At 36.3% G+C, this 23,539-nt stretch overlaps 1 protein-coding gene across 1 annotated transcript in view; it reads right to left on the minus strand.

Moving 5' to 3' along the window:
- Positions 1-23,539, minus strand: part of STXBP5L (syntaxin binding protein 5 like) — a 304,365-nt gene that overhangs the window by 272,139 nt on the left and 8,687 nt on the right. The window contains exon 3 of the mRNA XM_036243664.1: positions 1,395-1,492. Coding sequence (XP_036099557.1) covers positions 1,395-1,492 — 98 coding nt within the window. The remainder of the gene's footprint in view (positions 1-1,394; positions 1,493-23,539) is intronic.

A 23,539-nucleotide genomic window follows, 5' to 3' on the forward strand; every position in this document is an offset into this window, starting at 1 on the left:
TATTGTATTATTTTCCATACAAACAACTGCAAATTCTACCCCCTTATATATGAGAATACCACAATGAGATATCACTACAAAATTATCAGAATGGCTAAAAGAAATAATAATAACAGCACAAAATGCTGCTAATGATGTGGGGATATAGGATCACTTATACACTGCTGGTGGGAGTATAAAGTGTTGCAACCACTCTGGAAAATAGTTTGGCATCATCTCATAAAACCAAACATGTAACTACCCTACAACCCCCAACTGTACTCCTGGGCATTTATACCAAAGAAGTGAAAATTATGTTCACATAAAACGTGCACACAAATGTTCATAGCTGCTTTAATCAAAATAGCCAAAAAACTAAAAAGCAGATGTCCTCCAATAACTTAATTGTTAAACAAACTGTAATACATTCATACCATGGAATACTATTCAACAATAAAAGAAAATGAATCATTGACACATACAACAATTTGGATGAATCTTCAGAGAATTATGCTGAGTAAAAAAAAAGCCAATCCCCAAAGATTACCTACTGTATGATTCCATTTATTATAAAGCATTCTTAAAGTGGTAAAAGTATTAAATAAAGAACAAATTAGTGACTGTCAGGAGTCATATATGGGGGGGGGTTGGAAGAATTGAAGGGATAGAGTATGACTATAAAAGGGCAACATGAAGAATCATTGTGATGATAGAAATGTTCTGTACCTTGAATGTCTTAATATCAATAACTTGTAATATCACACTATAGTTTTGTAAGATGTTACTTTTGGAAATTGGGTACAGAGTACATGAAATTTCTCTGTATTTTTTCTTACAACTACAATTAAATCTGCAACTATCTCAAAATAAAATGTTTAATTTTTAAACGGGATGACAAAAAATAAAAAATGGGATGACACTAAAGAAAAATTTGGGAAGAAATTTACAGTACTATTAGCGTATTTTAGAAAAGAAGAAAGTTCTCAAATCAATGACCTCAAATTCCACCTTAAACCAGATAAAGATGATCAAATTAAACCCAAAGTTAAGCAAAATAAGTTTGAAAAATCAAAGTAAAATCAATGAAACAAAGTAACAATACAGAAAAGCAATGAGACCAAAAGTTGATTCTTCTAAAAACCAATATAGCTAATAAGCTTCTAGCCACACTGATCAGGAAAAAAAGAAAAGACACAAATGACCAATATCAGGAATTAAAGAAGAGACATCAATACTAATCTCACAGACATTAAAGATAGGCCAATAAATTTGACAATGCAGGTTTTCAAAATTGTTACTCACTTTTAAAGCAACAATATATTTTATTTGATTAAAAATATATTCACTCACCTGAATATTTAAGGAAATGTAATTGTTATTAATATAGCAGAAAATGAACCAAAAATTAAGGATACATTCGTATAGCACCTGTTCTTGTCCCAATAGCCAAGATTTTCTGAACTGGATCAAAGGCTAACGCTGTGGGCTGATAAGGAAAACCATGCCGAACTGTCTGAAAGAGAGCAAATAGTAAAAATAGTCATCAGGGAAATTCAAATTCAAATCACAAGATACTACTGTCCAACCATACTTGTCCTATGACCTAGAAATTCCACTCATATGTGTGTATCCAAGAAAATAAAGAACATATGTCCAACATAATAATTTGTATAGGTATGGCCCTAACAACTTTATACACAACAACCTAGAAATAGTCCCATGTCCAACAAGAGAATCAAAAAGCAAAACGGTGCCCTGCCGGTTTGGCTCAGCAGTTAGAGCATTTGCCTGCAGTCTGGAGAGACCTGGGTTCGGTTTCTGCTAAGGGCACGTACCTCAGTTGCAGTTTGTCCCCAGCCCTGGTTGAGTCGTGTGGGTGGCAACCACTCAATGTGTCCCTTTCACATCTATGTTTCTCTCTCTGTCTCTTCCTCTATCTCCCTCCCACTCTATCTGAACAACAACAACAAAAATGTCCTCAGGTGAGGATAAAAAAAAACACACACACAAAAAACGGTGATATACTAATACAATGGAGTACTACTAAACAATTAAAAACTACTGACAGATGCAACATGAATGATTCTCAAAAACATTATGCTAAGTAAAAGAAGCAATATGCAAAAGAGTGTATATAGTATAATTATGTTCATATTAAATTCTGAACAAACGCCCAGCCTGTGTGGCTCAATGGTTGAGCCTTGACCCATGCACCAAGAGGTTGCCAGTTCAATTCCCAGTTCAGGACACAGGCCCAGGTTGTGGGCCCAATCCCCAGTAGGGGGCATGCAGGAGGCGACCAATTGATGTTTTCGCTCATGGATATTTCTATATCTTTCCCCCTCTCCCCTCTTCTCTCTCTAAAAATCAATCAATCAATCAATTCTGAACAAGCAAACCTAAAATATGGTGGAAAAAAAATCAGATCAGTGTGTAACCTGAGCAGAACTGACTGGGAAAGTGTATGAAGGAACTTTATTGAGTGAAGATAATATTCTATATTTTGATAGATGTTTGGATTATACAGTGTATACATTAGTCAAAATTCATCAAATGGTTCAATAAAATTTGTGACTTCTCTGCATGAAATTATACCTGAAAAAAGATAAGAAAAATTATTATAAGCAAATATTGAACTCCAGTTCATGATATGCATATTGAAGTTTTAAGAGGTAAAGTGTACTGACATCTGCAACTTATTTTAAAATGCATCAAAAAAAGTAATATGGACAAATGGGTGGATAGAGTGATGATAAAATAAATATAACAAAATGATATTTATCAAATCTAGATAGTGAGTGTGTATGTATGTATATGTGTGTGTGTGTGTGTGTGTAGACATACACACATGCATACCTAAGTATTCAGAGTATAATTATTTCAACTCCTCTGTATGTTGAAAGTTTTCAAATAATACAATGAAAAAAATATATAGGGTGCCTCAAAAAATGTATACACACTTTTAATAATTATAAATCCAGTATTTTATTAAAATATATTTCATTTTCAAAATGTAATAAAATCTACACACAGATACTCTATACATATTTTTTGGAGACACCCTGTATATAAGAGCTCATTATATCAGAAAGGAGATAAGACTAATGTGTAAAAAGGGAATATCCAACATTAGGAATTAAATTTAATATAAAATGTGCTGTAACTTTTCAAAAAAGTAGAGGACCATATAGATAAAAATCAAAAAATAAATTCTATATCTTGTTCAGTCAGATATTTAGTGCTCCAAAAACTACTAATGAAAATATTTTCATAATAAAATATTACATTAGTAAGTTACAAATGTAAGTAGATGAAACAAAGGTAAACTACAGCATGTAGTTCATCTAAAACTCTTATTCCCCAGAGAAAACACTGTAAGAAATTCATTGCATAATCTCCTTATTTTCATTTAAAGTGTATAAGAATATATATGTATATGCATATATATAGTGTATAACCAGATCTGTAATCTGTCTTTTTTTTACTCAACAGTATGCCATAGAAAAAGTTTCACACAAAAAAATGTGCAAATATACTCCAAACTATTTAAAGTTGAAGAACGTATTACAGTATGAATGTAACATGATGTCCTTAACCAAACAACTACTGTTCTATAATCTCTAAAGAATTCTCAACTAAATTGGTAAAAAAAAAAAAAAATTCTAGTCATGATTCTTAATTCAGGTGTTTCTCACTTGATTTCAAACTGTCTTCCTTATTTAGACTTATAACATTGTCAAGAGGAAGATAGCCTTACTATTCTTGCAAAGCAATGTGGATAACAAGAACAGAATATAGTTTCTTTCCAAAAAAATAAAAAAGGTAAGAATACTTCCCAATTTATTCTATGAGGCCAGTATTACCCTGATACTAGAAAGTAACAAAAGACATCCACAAGAAAAAACTAAAGACCACTAATTCTTATTTATTTATTTATTTATTTATTTATTTATTTATTTATTTATTTATTTATTTTTGGTGCGTGCCCCTAGCAGGAACCAAACCCAGGACTCTCTGGTCCGCAGGCCAACGCTCCAACCACTGAGCCAAACTGGCCAAAGTGTAAAAACCACTAATTCTTATTAATAGAGGTACAAAAATCTTTAATAAAATACTAGCAAACTGATTCCAGCATCATATTAAAAGGACATACACTGTGATCTGGTGGCATATATTTAAGATTTTAAAAAATTACTTAATGTGCCCTGGCCGGTATGGCTCAGTTGGTTGGAGCACCATCTGATACACCAAAAGGTGGTGGGTTTGATTTCAGGTCAGGGCACATACCTGGGTTGGGGATTGGTCCAGGTTTGGGGTGCATGCATGAGGCAGCCAACTGGTTTCTTTCTCTCTCTCTCTTAAAAAAAAAAAAAAAGAAAGAAAAACATCCTCAGGTGAGAATTATAAAACTAAAGAAAAAGAAATTACTTAATGTAATATACCATGTCAATAAAATACAGGGCAAGGCCTAGCTGGTGTGGCTCAGTGGTTGAGCATCGACCCATATACCAAAAGGTCACAGGTTCGATTCCTGGTCAGGGCACATGCCCAGGTTGTGGGCCAAATTCCCAGTGGGGGGCATGCAGTAGGTGGCCAATCAATGTTGTCTCTCATCAATGTTTCTATCTCTCTTCCTCTCCCTTGTTCTCTCTCTAAAATCAATAAAGGGAAATTAAAAACAAAAAAAGATATAGGCCAAAAAACACATGAATATCTCAGTAGATGCAGAAAAACTACTTCAGGAAATTCAGCACCCATTCATATTAAAAAACACTCAACAAATGAAATTGTAGAGAAGCTAATCTGAAAAGAAGATATTAATGAAAACCTATACCAAACATTATAATAATTAGTCAAAGAAATTAGAATGTTTTCCCTTTAAGATCAGGAATAAAACAAGTCTGCTCTTGCCACAGCTCTTGTCCCATGCAGGACAATTAGGCAAGAAAAATAAATAAAAGACACCCAGATGAGAAAGGATAAAACAGCTGTACGTTAGATTGTTGCTATTTTGTATTAATGTAATCTTCAGTCTCTAAGGAGTCTATAATCCTGCTTAGTTGTTTTACTTAATATGTAATGTGTTCCCTGGTAAGAATATTTAAACTGACATAGCATTTTCAGAAAAATGTAAGTACATGTGTGTTTTATTTATTTTTTATTATTTTATTATTGTTACAGATGTTTCTCCTATTTTTCCCATTGACACCCTCCTCTGCATCCCACCCCCATCCCAGGCTTTGTTGTCCATGTCCATTATTTATGCATACATGCATATAAGTTCTGTGTTTTATCTCTTCCCTCCTCCCCACCTCCTCTTCTGAGGGTTGTCAGTCTGTACCCTACTTTCACATCTCTGGGTCTACCCTATTCTACAGACTGTTATGTTCATTATATTCAACAAATAAGTGAGATCATATGATACTTGTCTTTCTCTGTTTGGCTTGTTTCGCTTAGGATGATACTTTCCAAGTCCCTCCATGTCATCTCAAAGGATAAGAGATCTTTCTTTCTTACAGCTGCATAGTACTCCATTGTGTATATGTATCACAGCTTTTTTTTCCCATTCGTCTACTGATGGACACTTGGGCTGTGTTCAGATCTTAGCTATTGTAAATAGTGCTGCTATGAACATGGGGGTACATATATTCTTTCTGATTGGTGTTTCAGACTTCTTATGGTATATTCCTAGAAGTGGGATCACTAGGTCAAATGGCAATTCAATTTTTAATTTTTTGAGGTAACACCATAGTGTTTTCCATAGTGGCTGCACCAGTCTGCATTCCCACAAGCAGTGGACTAGAGTCCCTTTTTCTCCACACCCTCTCCAACACTTGCTGTTTGATGATTTGTTGATGGCGGCCATTCTGATAGGTGTGAGGTGATATACCTCATTGTTGTTTTAATTTGTCTCTCTCTGAGGATTAGTGATGTTGAGCATTTCTTCATATGTCTCTTGGCCATTTGTATGTCCTGTTTGGAGAGGTGTCTAGTTCCTCTGCCCATTTTTTAATTGGGTTCTTTGTCTTCCTTTGTTGAATTGTATGAGTACTCTATATTTTGGAAATTAACCACTTATCTGATGTATCATTGGCAATGATGCTCTCCCATACAGTGGGTTGCTTTTCCATTTTGAAGGTTGTTTCTTTTGCTGTGCAGAAGCTTTTGAGTTTGATGTAGTCCCATATATTCATTATTTTCTTTGTTTCTGTTGCCTTAGGTGATATATCAGTGAAAATTCTGCTGCATATGATGTCCGAAATTTTGTTGCCTACATTTTCTTCTAGGATTTTTATGGATTCACGGGTGACATTTAAGTCTTTTATCCATTTTGAGTTTATTCTTGTGTATGGTGTAAGTTGATGGTCTAGTGTCATTTTTTTGCATATAGCTGTCCAATTTTCCCAACACCATTTATTAAAGAGGCTGTCTTCAATCCATTGTATGATCTTGCCTCTTTGGCAAATATTAATTGAGCATAATGTCTTGGGTCTATTTCTGGGTTCTCTGTTGTGTTCCACCGTCTATACGCCTGTTCTTGTGCCAGTATCAGGCTGTTTTGATTACAGTAGCTTTGTAGTATAACATGATATTTGGTATTGTGATCCCATCTACTTGGTCCTTCTTTTTCAAGATTGCTGTGGCTATTCGGGGTCTTTTTTGGTTCCATATGAACTTTTCAGGTATTTGTTCTAGTTCTGTGAAGTATGTCGTTGATATTTTGATGGGGATTGCATCGAATCTATAGATTGCTTTGAGTAATATAGACATTTTAATGATGTTAATTCTTCCGATCCTTAAATAAGGTATGTGCTTCCACTTTTTTATATCTTCCTCTTTCTTTTTTTAATGTTCTGTAGTTTTCTGCATATAGGTCCTTTACTTCTTTGGTTAAGTTTATTCCTAGGTATCTTAATTTTTTTGCCGTGATAGTAAATGGGATTTATTTTTCAGTTTCTCTTACTGTGATTTCATCATTGGTGTGTAAGAATGCCATTGACTTTTTGACATTAATTTTGTATCCCACTACTTTGCCAAGTTCATTTATTAAGTGTAGATTTTTGATAGAGTCTTTAGTGTTTTCTATGTATAATATCATGTCATCTGCAAATAATGACAGTTTCACTTCCTCTTTTCCAATTAGAATCCCTTTTATTTTTACTTCATGTCTGATTGCTGTAAGACTTCCTGTACTGTGTTAAATAAGAGTGGCAAAAGTGGGCATCCCTGTCTTATTCCTGTTCTTAAGGGAAATGCTTAAATTTCTGCCCACTGAGTATGATGTTGGCTGTAGGTCTCTCATACATGGCCTTTATTGTGTCGAGATACGATCCCTCTGAGCGTTTTTATCAGAAATGGATGCGGGATTTTGTCAAATGCTTTTTCAGCATCTATTGATATGATCATGTGGTTTTTATTCTTCATTTTATTTATGTGGTGTATCACATTTATTGACTTGCAAATATTGTACCAGCCTTGCATCCCTGGGATGAATCCCACTTGGTCATGGTGAATAATTTTTTTAATGTATTGCTGGATCCAATTTGCTAGTATTTTGTTCAGGATTTTGGCATCTATGTTCATTAGGGATATTGCCTGTAGTTATCTTTCTATGTAGTGTCTTTTTCTGGTTTTAGAATTAGAATTATGCTGGCCTCATAAAAGGAGTTTGGAAGTCTTCCTTCTTCTTGAATTTTTTGAAATAGTTTGAGGAGAATGGGTGTTAGTTCTTCTTTTAATGTTCGGTAAAACTCCCCTGTGAAGCCATTCGGGCCTGGGCTTTTGTTTGCTGGGATAGTCTTGTTTACCTCTTCAATTTCCTTAGTTGCTATTGGTCTGTTCAAGTTTTCTATCTCTTCCTGGTCCAGTTTTGGCAGACTATATGTTTCTAGAAATTTGTCCCTTTCACTCAGATTGTTGAATTTGTTGCCATATAATTGTTCATAGTAGTTGTTAACAATCTTTTGTATTTTGGTGGTGTCAGTTATTACTTTTCCTCTTTCATTTCTGATTTTGTGTATTTGGGTTCTTTCTCTTTGTTTCTTGGTGGTCTAGCTAAGGGTCAATCAATCTTGTTTATCTTTTCAAAAAACCAGCTCTTTGTTTCATTGATCCTTTGAATTGTTTTTTGTTTTTTTGTTTTTTGGTCTCTATGTCATTTATTTCTGCTCTGATCTTTACTATTTACTTCCTTCTGCTTGCTCTGGGGTTTTCCTTTTGTTTGCTTTCTAGTTCTTTAAGTTGTGAGGTTAGATAGTCTAGTAGAAATTTTTCTTGTTTCTCGAGGTAGGCCTGTAGTGCTATGAACTTCCCTCTCAGAATTGCTTTTACTGCATCCCATAGATTTTGTGTTGTTGTGTGTTCATTTTCATTGGTTTCCAGGAAATTTTTAATTTCTTCCTTGATCTCCTCAGTAACCCATTCATTGTTTAATAATATGCTATTTAGCGTCCATGTGTTCCAATATCTATGCATGTTCTTCTTGCAACTGATTTCGTTTCATGCCATTGTGATCTGAGAAGATGCTTAATATGATTTTAATGTTCTTGAAATTGTAGAGACTTAGTTTGTGGTCTAACATGTGGTCTGTCTTTGAGAATGTCCTATATGCGCTTGAGAAGAATGTGAATTCTGTAGTTTTGGGGTGTAATTCTCTGTAGATATCTATTAAATCCATTTGGTCTAGTGCTTCATTTAGAGTATCAAGGATATATCTTCCTGTTGAATAGATCCTTTCAATATTATGTAGTGGCCTTCTTTGTCTCTAGTTATGACCTTCATTTTGAAATCTATTTTATCAGATATGAGTATTGCTACCCTAGTTTTATTTTTCTTTTTCTCTTTGCTTGGAAGATTTTTTTCCATCCCTTCACTTTCAAGTATGTGAGTCTTTTGTTGTGAGAAGGGTCTCTTGTAAACAACATATATATGAATCATGCTTTTTTATCCAATCAGCTACTCTGTGTCTTTTAATCAGAGCACTCAATCCATTTACGTTTAAGGTGATCATTGATATGTACTTATTTATTGCCATTTTTGTTTAGTGTGGTTCTATTTTTCTTCCTATTTATTCTACTAATTACTGCACTGCTTTTAACATTTCTTGCAGTGCTGGTTTGGTGCTAATATATTCCCTTAGCACTTTTTTGTCTGGGAAGCTCTTTATTTGACCTTCTATTTTGAATGATAGCCTTGCTGGGTAGTGTAGTCTTGGATTCAGATCTTTGTTTTTCATGACCTTGATTACTTCATGCTATTCCCTTCTGGCCTGTAGTGTCTCTTTTGAGAAGTCAGCTGAGAGCCTTATGGGAGTTCCTTTGTAGGTAACCTGTTGCTTATCTCTTGCTGCATTTAGGATTCTCTCTTTGTCTTTTATTTTTGGCATTTTAATTACTATGTACCTTGGTGTGGGCCTGTTTGGGTTCTTCTTACTTGGGGATCTCTGTGCTTCTTGAACTTGAATGCCTTCTTCCTTCACCAAATTAGGGAAGTTTTCTGTCACTATTTCTTCAAATATATTCTCTAACCCTTGCTCATTTTCTTGTTCTTCGGGGATTCCTATGATGCGAATATTATTACGTTTCCCATTGTCCCACAGTTCTCTTAAGTTGTCTTCTTGGCTTTTAATTGTTTTTTCCTTTCGGTTTTCTGATTGTTTGATTTTTCTACCCTGTCTTCTAATTACTGATCCGGTCCTCTACTCTGCTGTTCGGACCTTCCAATGTGTTCTTTATTTCTGATATGTCATTCTTCATTTCTTCTTGGTGGTTTTTAATTCCAACTGGTTGATTTTCAATGTTTCTATGTCTTTACTCATGGTGTTGATGTCCTTACTCATGCTGTTGAGCTTCCTCCAGATCATGGTTCTAATTCTAGCTCTGTTAACTTGCTTTACTGCACCTCATTTATCTCATCTTTGGTAGAGGTCTCTTATTCTTTCATTTGGCATTTGTTTCTTTGTTTCACCATTTTGGCTATCTCAGTGGGTTTTGGAGCCTGTCAAATTCCCCCTGTGGGTGTTGGTGTTCTGCTGTTTGTGGCTTCTTCAACTGGGTTTGGATGAGCACGGGAGGACCCACGTTAAACACCACTGCCAAGTCTTACTTTCTTGGGTAGAGTTGCAAACCCAGGAAAAGTTCAGTTATTCTCTAGCTTTTTGCCTGGAGGCTATTAGCCATAGTTACTTGAAGAGCTTTGGGTTCTTAGTTGAATGAAAAACTCCTTCAGGTTTTCAGTGTAAGGGTGGGGCAGATGCTAGTAGTTAATTAGCCTCAATTTTCATTTCAATGGCCCACCTGGGTGGAGTTGAATCTCCAAAGGAGGGGACGCCATCTCTCCCCAGAGCCCTGGGAAGGAGTAAGATGGCTACTGTCTTGCATGGCCACAACTCAGCAAAATCTCTGAGCGCTCTCCAAATCCCAAGTGTCCCCATACAGTTCCAGTCCAGTCTGCCCTCCCTCTACCGGAGCCCAAGGTGAGTGGCTGTGGCTATTTTAGCACTCTGTCCTGGCCCTCTGTGCTGTGGAGCCGCTTGGGAATTTAACTTGAGGGCACTGCTCACATCTAAGACCGCTGCTGTCTGTAGGCTCCCAGCCCCCCTCTCGCACCTCCACAATCCTACCAGGATTGATTCAGTGTCCCTGGTTATATGGTCCTTGTGTGCTGCTTTTCTGTTGCTTTTCCCCGATGATTTCTCTTTATTTTAGTTGTAATTCCAGTTTGGTCCTGGGAGATGATCTGTGTAGCTTCCATTCACTCCGCCACCATTTTGGAATTCCACCACATGTGTGTTTTCTTTATAAAGCAAGAAGATCATTGATACTTTTCTTTTTCTCTCAGAGGAATGGGGAAAAAAAAAATTTAAAGGTATTTCTCTCTGTTGGATTTAGATAGAGTTTGTCTGCTTAATGTCATTTAAATTAACATGAAGACATTTAATATCAGAATGTATTGACATTCATTAAATAAACAAATTAAAAGATAAAACCTTATGATTGTATCAAAAAGATCTGAAAAGTCATTTGATAAAATTCAGGAGTCAATCCAAGTAAGCATTTTATATAAACTTAAAGATGATAAATATTAACAATAACAAAAATAATAATACATGATACTAAAAGAGCAAAAAGCTATAGTCATTTCCAATAAAATAAAAAAAAGATATACATGTTCATTATTTCTATTATTGTTCAGCTTTGTTTTATAGATTCAGTACGATAAGAATTTAAATTTTATATATATATATACACACATACACATACATACACATCACACACACACACATACAGAAAAGAAACAAAATAGATTACAAAAATTTACCAATAAAATTAGAGGGGTCTTGGTCGGTGTGGCTCAGTTGGTTGGAGTGTCATCCAGTACATCAGTGTGGTGGATTCAATTCCCGGTCAGGGCACAAACTCAGGTTTTGAATTTGATCCCTGGTCAGGACCTCACATCTAAGTCTCTTTCTCACTCTCTCTCTCTCTAAAAAAATCAATAATACATATATATATATATATATATATATATATATATATATGTATTTTTTTTTAATCCTCACCCAAGGACATTCTTCCATTTTTTATTCAGATAGAGTAGGAGGGAGAGAGAGGAAGAGAGAGAGAAAAACATAGATGTGAAAAGGACACATCAAGTGGCTGCCATTCACACGACCCAACCAGAGCCGGGGACAAACTGCAACGAGATATGTGCCCTTAGTGGGAACAGAACCCGGGTCTCTCTGGACCACGGGCCGACGCTCTAACTGCTGAGCTAACCAGCCAGGGCAATAATACATATTTTTTAAAGATTTTAAAAAATTTATTAAAAATAAATTAGAGGGACTTACCATTTACGTTTTTAGTTGTTAATTTGAAGTCTGTCAAATTTGCAAAAGTATAATAACAAATGTTTTATTCAATAGCACTGAATAATATTATTTCTAATATATAAAATGGTCAGGGAGGCTTTTTTCACTAGACTGCAACTTAATCTGATTAATAATGGTATTATATTCATATCATCTCAATGTTTATTTAGTACTACATAAGTTACAACACACCTGTAAGAATTCTATTAGAAATACAGACCTGAGGTAATTAGTTTTGTTGTAGCTGTGAAAACAAAATCCTATCAGAATTTAGTATATAAGAAGAACTTATTTGTTTATATATTTTAAAAACTTTCATTATTGTTCTGTGATTCAAACTGCTAAAAGTATCCCTTTCAACATACCTACAAAAACCTAATAGTGGAGCCCTGGCCAATTTTGCTCAGTTGTTAGATGGTCGACCTGTGGACTAATGAGTTGTGGGTTCGATTCCAGCCAAGGGCACATACCTCAGTTGCAGTTTGTCCCTGTGACCCTGGTCCAGTAGTGTGGGAGGCGACCAGTCAATGTATCTCTCTCACATCAATGTTTCTCTCTCTCTCCCTCCCTTTCTCCCTCCCTTCCTCCCATCCTATCTGATGATAAATGTAAAAATATCTTCGGGTGAGGATTAAAAAAACAAAACCTAATAGTGGAAAAATTATGTATAGTGATACACAAATGAGGTCTTACTTATTAACATTTTGCAAAAATAAAACATTCATGCCCTGGCTGGTTTGGCTCACTGGTTAGAGTGTCACCCCATGGACCAGAGAGGCCTGGGTTCATTTTCCACTAGGGGCACATACCTCGGTTGTAGTTTGCCCCCACTGGGGCTATGTGGGTGGCAACCACTCAATGTGTCTCTCTCACATCAATGTTTCTCTCTCTCTTCCTCCCTTTTTCCCTCCTGATCTGTCTGAAGATAAAAGCAGAAATGTCCTCGAGTATGGATAAAATAACTAACTAAATAATTAGCAAAATAAAATAAAATAAAATAAAATAAAACATTCAAAGTTATTTTTCAAATCCCAGGTCAAAGTCTCACTCCTACATAAAATATTTGCTAAAATTCTAAGCCAACACCACAGTTTAGCACTTATTTTAAATTACTAAAGAGTCATTATGGCCTTCTGGTCTCCCTAAATAAGTTTTAAGCTCCTTTGTGAGCAGGGATCATGCCTTCGTTTTCCCCCTTTGATTAAGAAGTACAAATTGGTAGTTACAAAATAGTCACAGGGATGTAAAGTACAGCATAGGGAATATGTCAATATCGCATTAACTATGCCAGGTGGGCACTAGACATATCAGAGGGACCACTTTGTCAAGTATATAATTGTCTAGCTGTTATGCTGTACACATGAAACAAATATAAAATAATATTAAATGTAAACTATAATTAAAATATAAAATTTAAAGTTCTTTAAAATAATAATTTGTCCCCTTCACTTAGGTCAGTGCTATGATTAAATAGGTTTTTAAAAGTTCATCAGTATTTGTGCATATAAGCAGTATTTCCTTCTAAAACTATTCTCATATTTTTTAAAAAGATGAATAATTGTAACCAAATATTTTCTAAGCATGGAAATAAAATCTTTAGAATAATTATAAATCCACATCCAATCATCTCTGCATTTGGAGCTCTTCTCTCAAATGTCCACAGTAATGAAGCACATTTGAGATTTAAAAATAGAAAATAGTTCAATAGCTATCATACCCTTTTCCCTCTGAGCACCTTTGTGATTACTATAACCATATACAATTTAATATTATATAATTCTAAGGTTTTATAACAGTACAATTATCACACTTAGATAACATTTTTAATATATAAAGCTATTTAACTAAGAATATATAATAGACATTAATATATTACTGTCTAATGTAAAAGAAGGTTATTTTTTTACTACCAAATTGCATTTCTTTCTATCATATTATATTACAAACCACTCGAGGCCAGAGACTCTGTTGTTTCAAGTGTAAGAGCCTTACAGGCATTCAAAAAAGTACTGACTTTTATCACAACAGTTTAACACGTACAGTGAGTAACTATAATTAGGATAATGCATATAAATTTGCTTTATAAAATGAGCATACTATGTAAACATAAGTTTACAGTACTTAAACAGAAAAGTGTCTTTCAAAATATGAGGGAACCAAGTTCAAATTAGATTCATTTACCTTCTCTAAGGCTATCTCATCTCTCATATTGTCATCTTCTTTTATATTATCATTTAAAACATACATTCAAAAGAAACCACATAATATATAAGTAGACCCAATTCTCACTGCTGAAAGGTACAGAGATATATGGTCATCGATTCCATATATCTTGCAGGATAGAGTAATCTTAGTTGTAGGTCCTTGCTTTTCCATCACTTTAAATATTTCTTGCCACTCCCTTCTGACCTGCAAAGTTTTTTTGAGAAATCAGCTGACAGTCTTATGGGTACTCCCTTGTAGGGAACTAACTGCTTTTCTCTTGCTGCTTTTAAGATTCTTTCTTTGTCTTGAACCTTTTGCATTTTGATGATGATGTGTCTTGGTGTGGGCCTCTTGGGGTTCATCTTGTTTGGGACTCTCTGTGCTTCCTGGACTTGTATGTCTGTTTCCTTCTCCAAGTCTGGGAAGTTTTCTGCCATTATTGTTTCAAATTGGTTTTCAATTTCTTGCTCTCTCTCTTCTCCTTCCAGCAACCCCATAATGCAAATGTTGGTAGGCTTGAAGATGTCCCATAGGCTCCTTAAATTATCCTCATTTTGGGGGGTTCCTTTTATTTTGCTGTTCTGATTGGGTGTTTTTTACTTCCTATATTCCAAATCAATGGTTTGTTCCTTGGCTTCACCTTCTCTACTATTGATTCCCTGTAAATTAGTCTCTATTTCAGTTTATGCATACTTCATTTCTGACTGTGCATCTGTCCTTTCTGACTTGTCCTTTTTTATGCTCTTGAGGTCCTCACTAAGTTCCTTGAGCATCCTTATAACCAATGTTTTGAACTCTGCAGCTGTTAGATTGCTTATCTCCATTTTTTTCTGTTCTTTCATTTGGGACATGTTTGTCTCCTCATTTTGGATGCTACCCTGAGTTTATTTCTATGTATTAGGTAGAGTTGCTATGTCTCCTAGGCTTGATAGGGTGGCCTATTATAGTAGGTGTCCTGTAGGGTCCAGTGTCATAGCCTCCCTGATCACCCTAGCTGGGCGATTGAGGTGCACCCCCTGTGTGGACTGTACACCCTTCAGTTGTAATTGAGTCTTCATTGCTATTGGCAAATCAATGGGAAGAATTTACTCAGGCTGATTAGCTGCAAGGGCTGGCTGTGACTACTAATCACCTTGGAGGATCAGCTGTACAGGGGCCCACCACACAGAGCAAGACTTACTTCAGCAGGGTTCTGGTATCCACTGAGTAAACTCCTTGAGTGTGTTGCTTAAGGAGCTGGTTGGGTGGTGATGCTTTGATGTGGTCTGAAGCTGTCCACTGGGTATGTTGGCTCTAAGGCCTCCTGAGAGGTTCAGGCCAAGGTCAGCCACTGTGTGCATTCTACCCAGGGCCACCAGACATATGCAACAAAGCTATCTGCAGATGGCTGCTTCTTGTACTGAACTTGAAGGTGTCCAGGCAAGGCCAAGCTGTGAACCAAGGCTGGCTGCTGCTAGTACCGGGCCTGGGGCTCACTGAAGTCAGATGCTGCTTGTTTGAGAGATTTTAGGAAAATCTGAAGCATGAGCCCACAAAGTGACAATTATTGAAACTGGGTGATGGTTACATATAGTTTTCATACTCCTCTTTTTTTTATCCTCATCTGAGGACATTTTTCCATATTTTGTTCAGATAGAGTGGGAGGGAGAGAGAGAAACATCGACTTGAAAGGGACACATCGAGTGGCTGCCACTCGCACAACCCAACCAGGGCTGGGGACAATCTGCAACCGAGGTACATGCCCTTAGCAGGAACCAAACCCAGGTCTCTCTGAACCGCAGGCCGATGTTCTAACCACTGAGCAAAACTGGCCAGGGCTCTTCTCTATTTTTTTCCCAGTTTCATTTATACATGTTTAATAAGATATAATTATCTTTATCACAGCTTTGGTGTACATATTCTATGTGCAAAATACATTGTTAATTATAGAAAAATTAAAGAAAATTCAAATTAAAAAAAGAGAGAGAGAAAGAAAATTACTATACTCTCCATTGGTAACATTTGAAATATGTGTATATGTGAATATGTTTGGACACAAACTTTTTACAGATCTGTAAAATACTGTATGTATTTTTGTTATATTTTAGATAAAATAGCAATCATGTTTCTTTTTTAAAAATGAATTTAGTGGGATGACAATAATTAATGAAATTATATAGATTTAAGGTATAAAATTCTATAATACATCATCTGTATATTGTATTGTATATTTACCACTCCTTCCTTCACCATTTATATCCCTCTTTACCCTCTTCTAAATCTCTAATTTTTTATTAAAGAATGTTCAGTTGGCCAAATAGGTGCATCAGAGTGTAAATAGGCTTCCCCTAGCATTTAATTTCTTTATCTATTTCAAGGACCCTCTGGAATATAGACTATTCTTTTTTTTTTTTTTTTTTTTCCTTATTGATTTTAGCGAGAGAGGAAGGGAGAAGGAGAGAGAGAGAGAAACATCAATGAGAGAGGACATTAACTGGCCGCCTCCTGCATGCTCCTCATTGGGGATCATGCCCACAACCTGGGCATGTGCCCTGACTGGGAATTGAACCAGTGACCTCTTGGTGCATGAGTCAACACTCAACCAGTAAGCCACACCAGCCAGGTTGGAATACAGACTATTCTACCAGTCAGATTAGTACTGTCCTTTTAAAAAATCAGAAATAAAATTAAAGTATCTTTAACAATTGAAAGAAACTTCAAAAACTTCACTGAAGTCCTGGCTGGGCGGCTCAGTTGTTTGGAGCCTGTTCTGTGCACCAAGGGGTTGCAGGTTCAATTCCTGATCAGGGAACATACTTGGGTTGTGGATTCGATCCCAGGTCGAGGCATGTATCAAAGGCAACTGATCTCTCCCACATCAATATCTGTCTGTCTGTCTCTTCCCCTCTCCCCCACTCCTGTCTCTCTGGTGAAGATATAAAAAAACAAAAGAAAGAAAGAAAATCAAAGGAAAACATCAAAAGTATATCATATTTTCAAATAAGTTGGGATAAGAAGAACATTGTACAAAGGGGTGTTCCCATAGCAGGGGTGTTTTTTTCTCTCCTAATGTGCACTTTTCGCAGCATTATTTTATCATTGTCTTAGGGTTTACTATAGGGGTTTTTTTGTTTTTGTTTTTTTAAATGTCTTTATTGATTTTAGTGAGAGAGAAAAGGGAAAGGGAGAGAGAGAGATAGAAACATCAGTGCCATTTACCTGAACCACCCACTGAAAATAAATAGCATATTTGATACAAGCTGTCAAAAACTAGATGTCTAGTTAACATTTCCAAATCAAAAATTTTCTCCTTTGAAATCTGATATTTTCCACTCTACATAACGCCATACAATATGTATGGAGCAGACATTTTATCAAAGCAAAGTACCCTATCACACCATCCTATAATTTTAAATGTAAAAGTAATTCTTGATACTCTCAACAGAATTTTGAAAAACATGTCACAGGATTTCTTTATTTATAAAAAAATAAAAGTAGTTATTCCAAAATAAATTTGCTGAATACAAAAATATCATATAATTACAGTTCAGCTTTATAAAACAGCTTGTTAAAGGCAGAGATATATGAAAGAATTATTCTCATAGAACTAACTAACATTCAAGAGATTAATATTAACAAAAGGACATTGATGGGATATGAAAATATATTTATGTTAAATTAAACAGAACTAGAATATTAAAAAAATTTCTATGGAACCACAAAAGACCCGGAATAGCCACAGCAATCTTGACAGAGAAGAACAAAGTTGGAGGCATCATACAACCTGATATTAAACTATACTACAAGGCAACAGTAATCAAAAGAGCATAGTACTGACATAAAAACAGACATATAGATCAATGGAACAGAAAAAAGAGCCCAGAAATCAATCCATGCCTGTATGGTCAATAGATATTGGACAAAATAGTTTAAAAACATACACTGGAGTAAAGATAATCTATTTCAAAATGGTGTTGAGAAAATTGAACAAATACATGCACAAAAATGAAACTAGACTACCTTCTTACACCTTATCCAAGAATAAACTCAAAATGGATTAAAGATTTAAATGTTATACTCAAAACAATATAAATCCTAGAAGAAAACTTAGGCAATAAAATCTCAGACATTTCTCATAGCAATATTTTTTCTGATATATCTCTTTGGCAAAGAAAACAAAAGAAAAAATAAGCAAATGGCACTCATAAAATTAAAAAGTTTTTGCACAGCAAAGGAAACCATCAACAAAATGAAAAGACAACCCACTGAATGGAAAAAGATATTTGCCAATGATACATCTGAAAAGAGGTTAACATCCAAAATTTATAAAGAACTTATAAAACTTGCCCTGGCCTGGTGGTTCAGTTGGTTGGAGCATTGTCCCATACACTAAAAGTTTGCAGGTTTGATTCCTGGTCAGGGCACAAAACTAGTTTTCAGGTTTGTTCCCCGGTCAGGGCACATATGGGAAGAAACAAATCAATATTTCTCTCTCACATCGGTGTTTCTCACTCTCTCTCTCCCTTCCCCTCTCTCTCTAAATCAATAAAAAATATCACAGAACATAATGCTTCCTCTCCCTCATACCTTACGACCACATCAACAGGGATCCACTATAAAACAAGGAAAAACAGTGGTAAAAACTGAATATTTCAGACTTTAAGCAGGGGTCGCTAGGGAAACTCAAAGACAACAGGGGAAACAAAAACAAGGACACCTACAGCTATAGCAAACAAAGTATAGCCTAGCCCTTAGCCGAATACAGATAAAACCCCACACTAAATGCCTATATACCTCAGTTCCTTTTACTCGGTACATCATGTCTGGCCATCAACAAAAAATTACAAGGCATACTTAAAGACAAAATAAAAACACAGTTGGAAGAGACAACAAGCATCAGAACCAGTTTCAGATATGGCAAAGAATTTAGAATTATCACTCTGAGAATTAAAAACAAATTTTTAAATTAGTAGTCCAAGGGCTCTAATGAAAATTTAAAAAGTAGGTAATATGCAATAAAAAGTAGGTAACATAAGCAGAAAAATTAAACTAAGAATCAAAAGAAAATGCTACAAATAAAAAACACTGTTTAACAGAGATAAATAATGGTTTTGAGCCCTGGCCAGTTTGGCTCAGTGGTTAGAGCGTCGGCCTGCGGTCCGGAGAGACCTGGGTTTGGTTCCCGCTAAGGGCGCGTACTTCGGTTGCAGTTTGTCCCTGGCCCTGGTTGGTCGTGCGGGTGGCAGCCACTCGATGTGTCCCTTCACGTCGATGTTTCTCACTCTCTCTCCCTTCCTCTCTCTCCCTCCCACTCTATCTGTACAAAAAATGGAAAAATATCCTCGGGTGAGGATAAAAAATAATAATAATAATAATGCTTTTGATAGGCTGATCAATAAACAACACAGCTGAGAAAGAATAAGTTTGAAAAAATGTCCCTAGAAATTTCCAAAACTGAAATACAAAGAGAAACAGTGAATAAAGACATCAGAAGAGGATATACAAGAACTGTGGCACAAAAACACATGTAATGGGAATATCAGAAAGAGAGAAAGGAACAGAAGAAATAATGACTGAGAATTTCCCAAAATCTCTGACAGACACCAAATCACAATTCCAGGAAACACAGAGAACACCAAGCAAAATAAATACCAAAAAAAAATCTGGTGTACCTAAGCATATCATACTGAAACTGCAGAAAATCAAAGACTAAAATAAAAATCTTGAAAGAAGCCACAGAAACAAAACCTTACCTGAGGAGGCTCAAAGATAAGAACTACATTAGACTCTCTTCAGAAACCACACAAGAAAAGAGAATGTTGAGTGAAATATTTAAAATGTTTAAACAACAAAACCCACCAACCTAGAATTATCTATGCAGTGAAATTCTTCTTCAAAATCTAATAAAGATTTCCTCAAACAGAAACTGCCTTGCAAAAATATTAAAAGAAAGTATTCAGAGCCCTGGCCGCTTTGGCTCAGCGGTTAGAGCATCGGCCTGTGGTCCAGAGAGACCCAGGTTCGGTTCCCACTGAGGGCACGTATCTCGGTTGCAGTTTGTCCCTGGCTCTGGTTGGGTTGTGTGGGTGGCAACCACTCGATGTGTCCCTTTCACGTTGATGTTTCTCTCTCTCTCTCTCTCTCTCTCTCTCTCTCTCTCTCTCTCTCCCTTCCACTCTATCTGAGCAAAAAATGGAAAAATGTCCTCAGGTGAGGATTAAAAAAAAAAAAAGAATATTCAGAAAGAAGGAAATGATATAGGACAGAAATCTAAATCTACATTTAAAAAGAAGTATGTTAGAGAAGAAATAAATAGAGGTAAAACAAAATATTTTCTTTTTCTTACTCTCAATTGATCTAATAGATCATAATTTGTTCAAAATAATAATAGTGACTTTGTATTTGGTGATTATAACCTATAGATCAGTGAAATGAATGACAGCAATGTTATAAGAGACAGGAGAGAGGAATTTAAAATACTCCGTTAAGAGAAACTTGTACTACCCATGAAGTGGCAGAGTTACTAAAAAGAGGACTTGAATTAGTTGAAAATGTATATTGCAAACTCAAGGACAATCACTAAAAAGGTTTAAAGGAAGTATGATTAATAAGCTTTGAGAGGAGATAAAAATTGAATCATATTAAATGCTCATTTAAAACCAGAAAAGGAGACTTCTGGTCAAGATGGCGGGTAGGTAAACGCGGTATCGTGTCCTCCTACAATCACATCAAAGTTACAACTAAACTACAGAACAACCATCATTCAAAACTGCCTGAAATCAAGCTGAATGGAAGTCCTACAACTACGGAATTAAAGCAGCAGCCACATGGAGACTGGTAGGAGGGGCAGAGGTGCAACGGGCTGGTCCCACACCCACGTGTGGCAGATAAAAATCAGGAGGATACCTCAGCTGGCAAGGTCCTCCCTGAGGACTGAGGGGTCCCCACCCCACACCAGATGCCCTGCTCAGGGTTCCAGTGCCAGGAAGAGAAGTCCCCATAACTTCTGGCTAGAAAAACCAGTGGGAACTGAGGCTCGGAGAAACTGAGGCTCAGGGAAACTGACGCAGCTGGAGACCCAGGTAGCTCCTTAAAGGGTCCGCGCACGGACTTATCGGACTCACTCCCTCTAAGCTTGGAAGGGAGGCACCTTCAGGGGCACCAGAGACATACAAAGAAGAACTGAGCTGTTTGGCATTGGAGCGAGGGCTGGAGAGGGGGGCTTTCTCCGGAACAAATGTGCTGTCAGAGGCCTTTGTTCCTTTGGTGAGCCCTTCCCTGGGGTTGCAGACAGTAGCCATATCTGGGATGCCAGCAACCTGGCTCACACTGGAGCCCTGCCCTGGTGATTCCTGGAGGCCCCGCCCCACCCAACTTCCAGGCCCACCCAAGCTGTTACCAGTTGCTTAACCATAGGATTGGCCTGTCTTGGATCCTGCTTCAGGTTTTCCTAAATTCTTTCAAACGAGCAGCATGTGGTCTCAGATAGCCCCATACCTCTTGTTAAGTAATACACAGAACCAAACACAGGGAGGCAGCCAAAATGAGGAGACAAAGAAACAGCTCTCAAATGAAAGAACAGAACAAAACCCCAAGAAAAGAACTAAGTGAAATGGAGATGAGCAACCAAACAGATGCTGAGTTCAAAATACTGCTTATAATGTTGCTCAATAAACTTAGTGACAACCTCAGTGAACTTAGTGAGGGCCTCAAGAGCATAAAAAAGGACCAGTTAGAAATGAAGGATGCACAGTCAGAAATGAAGGAGGCATTAACTAAAATAAATAATTTACACAGATTCAATTGTAGAGTACGTAAATCCAAGAAGCAAACCATAGATTTGGAATATAAGGAAGCAAAAAAAAAAAAAAAAAAAAATGCCCAATCAGAACAGCAAAAAGAAAAAAGAATCCAAAAAATGAGGATAGTGTAAGGAGCCTCTGGGACAACTTCAAGCATGCCAACATTTGCATCTTGGGGGTGCCAGAAGGAGAAGAGCGAGAACAAGAAATTGAAAACCTGTTTGAAACAATAATGGCAGAAAAATTCCCAGACTTGGAGAAGGAAACAGACATACAAGTCCAGGAAGCACAGAGAGTCCCAAACAAGATGAACCCCAAGAGGCCCACACCAAGACACGTCATCATCAAAATGCAAAAGGTTCAAGACAAAGAGAGAATCTTAAAAGCAGCAAGAGAAAGGCAGTTAGTTCCCTACAAGGGAGTACCCATAAGGCTGTCAGCTGATTTCTCAAAAGAAACTTTGCAGGCCAGAAGGAAGTGGCAAGAAATATTCAGAGTGATGAAAAGCAAGAACCTACAACCAAGATTACTCTATCCTGCAAAGCTGTCATTTAGAATTCATGGCCATATAAAGAGTTTCCCAGACAAGAAAAAGTTAAAGGAGTTCATCACCACCAAACCATTATTATATGAAATGATGAAGGGTCTTTTTGAAGAAAAAGATAAAATATATGAACAAACAAAATGGCAATGAATACATATCTATGGCCAATTGAATCTACAAACAAAATGAACATCCAGAACAGAAACATTCTCATAGATACAGAGAACATTTTGTTGGTTGCCAGATGGGAGGGGGTTGGGGGAATGGGTGAAAATGGTGAAGGGGTTAAGAAGTACAAATTCACTGCTAGACTGACAAACCTCAAAGGGAAAGGGGTTGGGGGGTGGGAAGAAATAAACCAAAGAAGTTATATGCATTACCAATGGACACAGACAATAGTATGGGTAAAGGCGGGAGGGGGGCGGGAGTAGGGAGGAGGGGGGTCAATGATGGAAAAATAAGAATCATCTGTAATACATTCAACAATAAAGATTTAGGGGGAAAAAAGGAAACTTGGTCTTCCAAAAAAAAATAAAATAAAATAAAACCAGAAAAGGAATATAAGACAAAAATATAAAAAGAAACAAAGAACAAGAGCAACAAATAGAAAATAGTAACAAATATGGTTGATGTTAATCCAACTATAATATTTATAACCATTTTAAACATCAATGGACTAATATCAAAAACCAACTAAAAGACAAAGACCATCAAAGCGAATAAGAAAACAAGACTTCAACTATATGCTGTCCACAAGAAACCCACTTTAATTACAAAGACGTAGATCAGTTAAAAGTAAAGGGATGGAGAAACAGCATGCTAACACCAATCAAAAGAAAGTGGAACTAGGTATATTAATTTTAGTCAAAGCAGACTTCAGAAAATGATCATAAATTAATAGGAGCATTACTTAAATAAAGGGGTCAATTCTCCAAGACAACATAACAATCCTTAATGTGTATGCATCTAACAATTAGAGCAGCAAAATACACCAGGAAAAAACTGATGGAACTGCAAGGAGAAATAGGAAGAATCTACTATTATAGTTGGAGACTTCTATACCCCTCTCTCAGTAATTGACAGATCCCAAAGGCCAAAAATCAGTAAAGCATAGTTGAATTGAATAATACTATCAATCAAATAGATCTACTTGGCATTTAC

Source organism: Molossus molossus, unplaced genomic scaffold (assembly GCF_014108415.1).
Source record: "Molossus molossus isolate mMolMol1 unplaced genomic scaffold, mMolMol1.p scaffold_m16_p_5, whole genome shotgun sequence".
Taxonomy (NCBI): domain Eukaryota; kingdom Metazoa; phylum Chordata; class Mammalia; order Chiroptera; family Molossidae; genus Molossus; species Molossus molossus.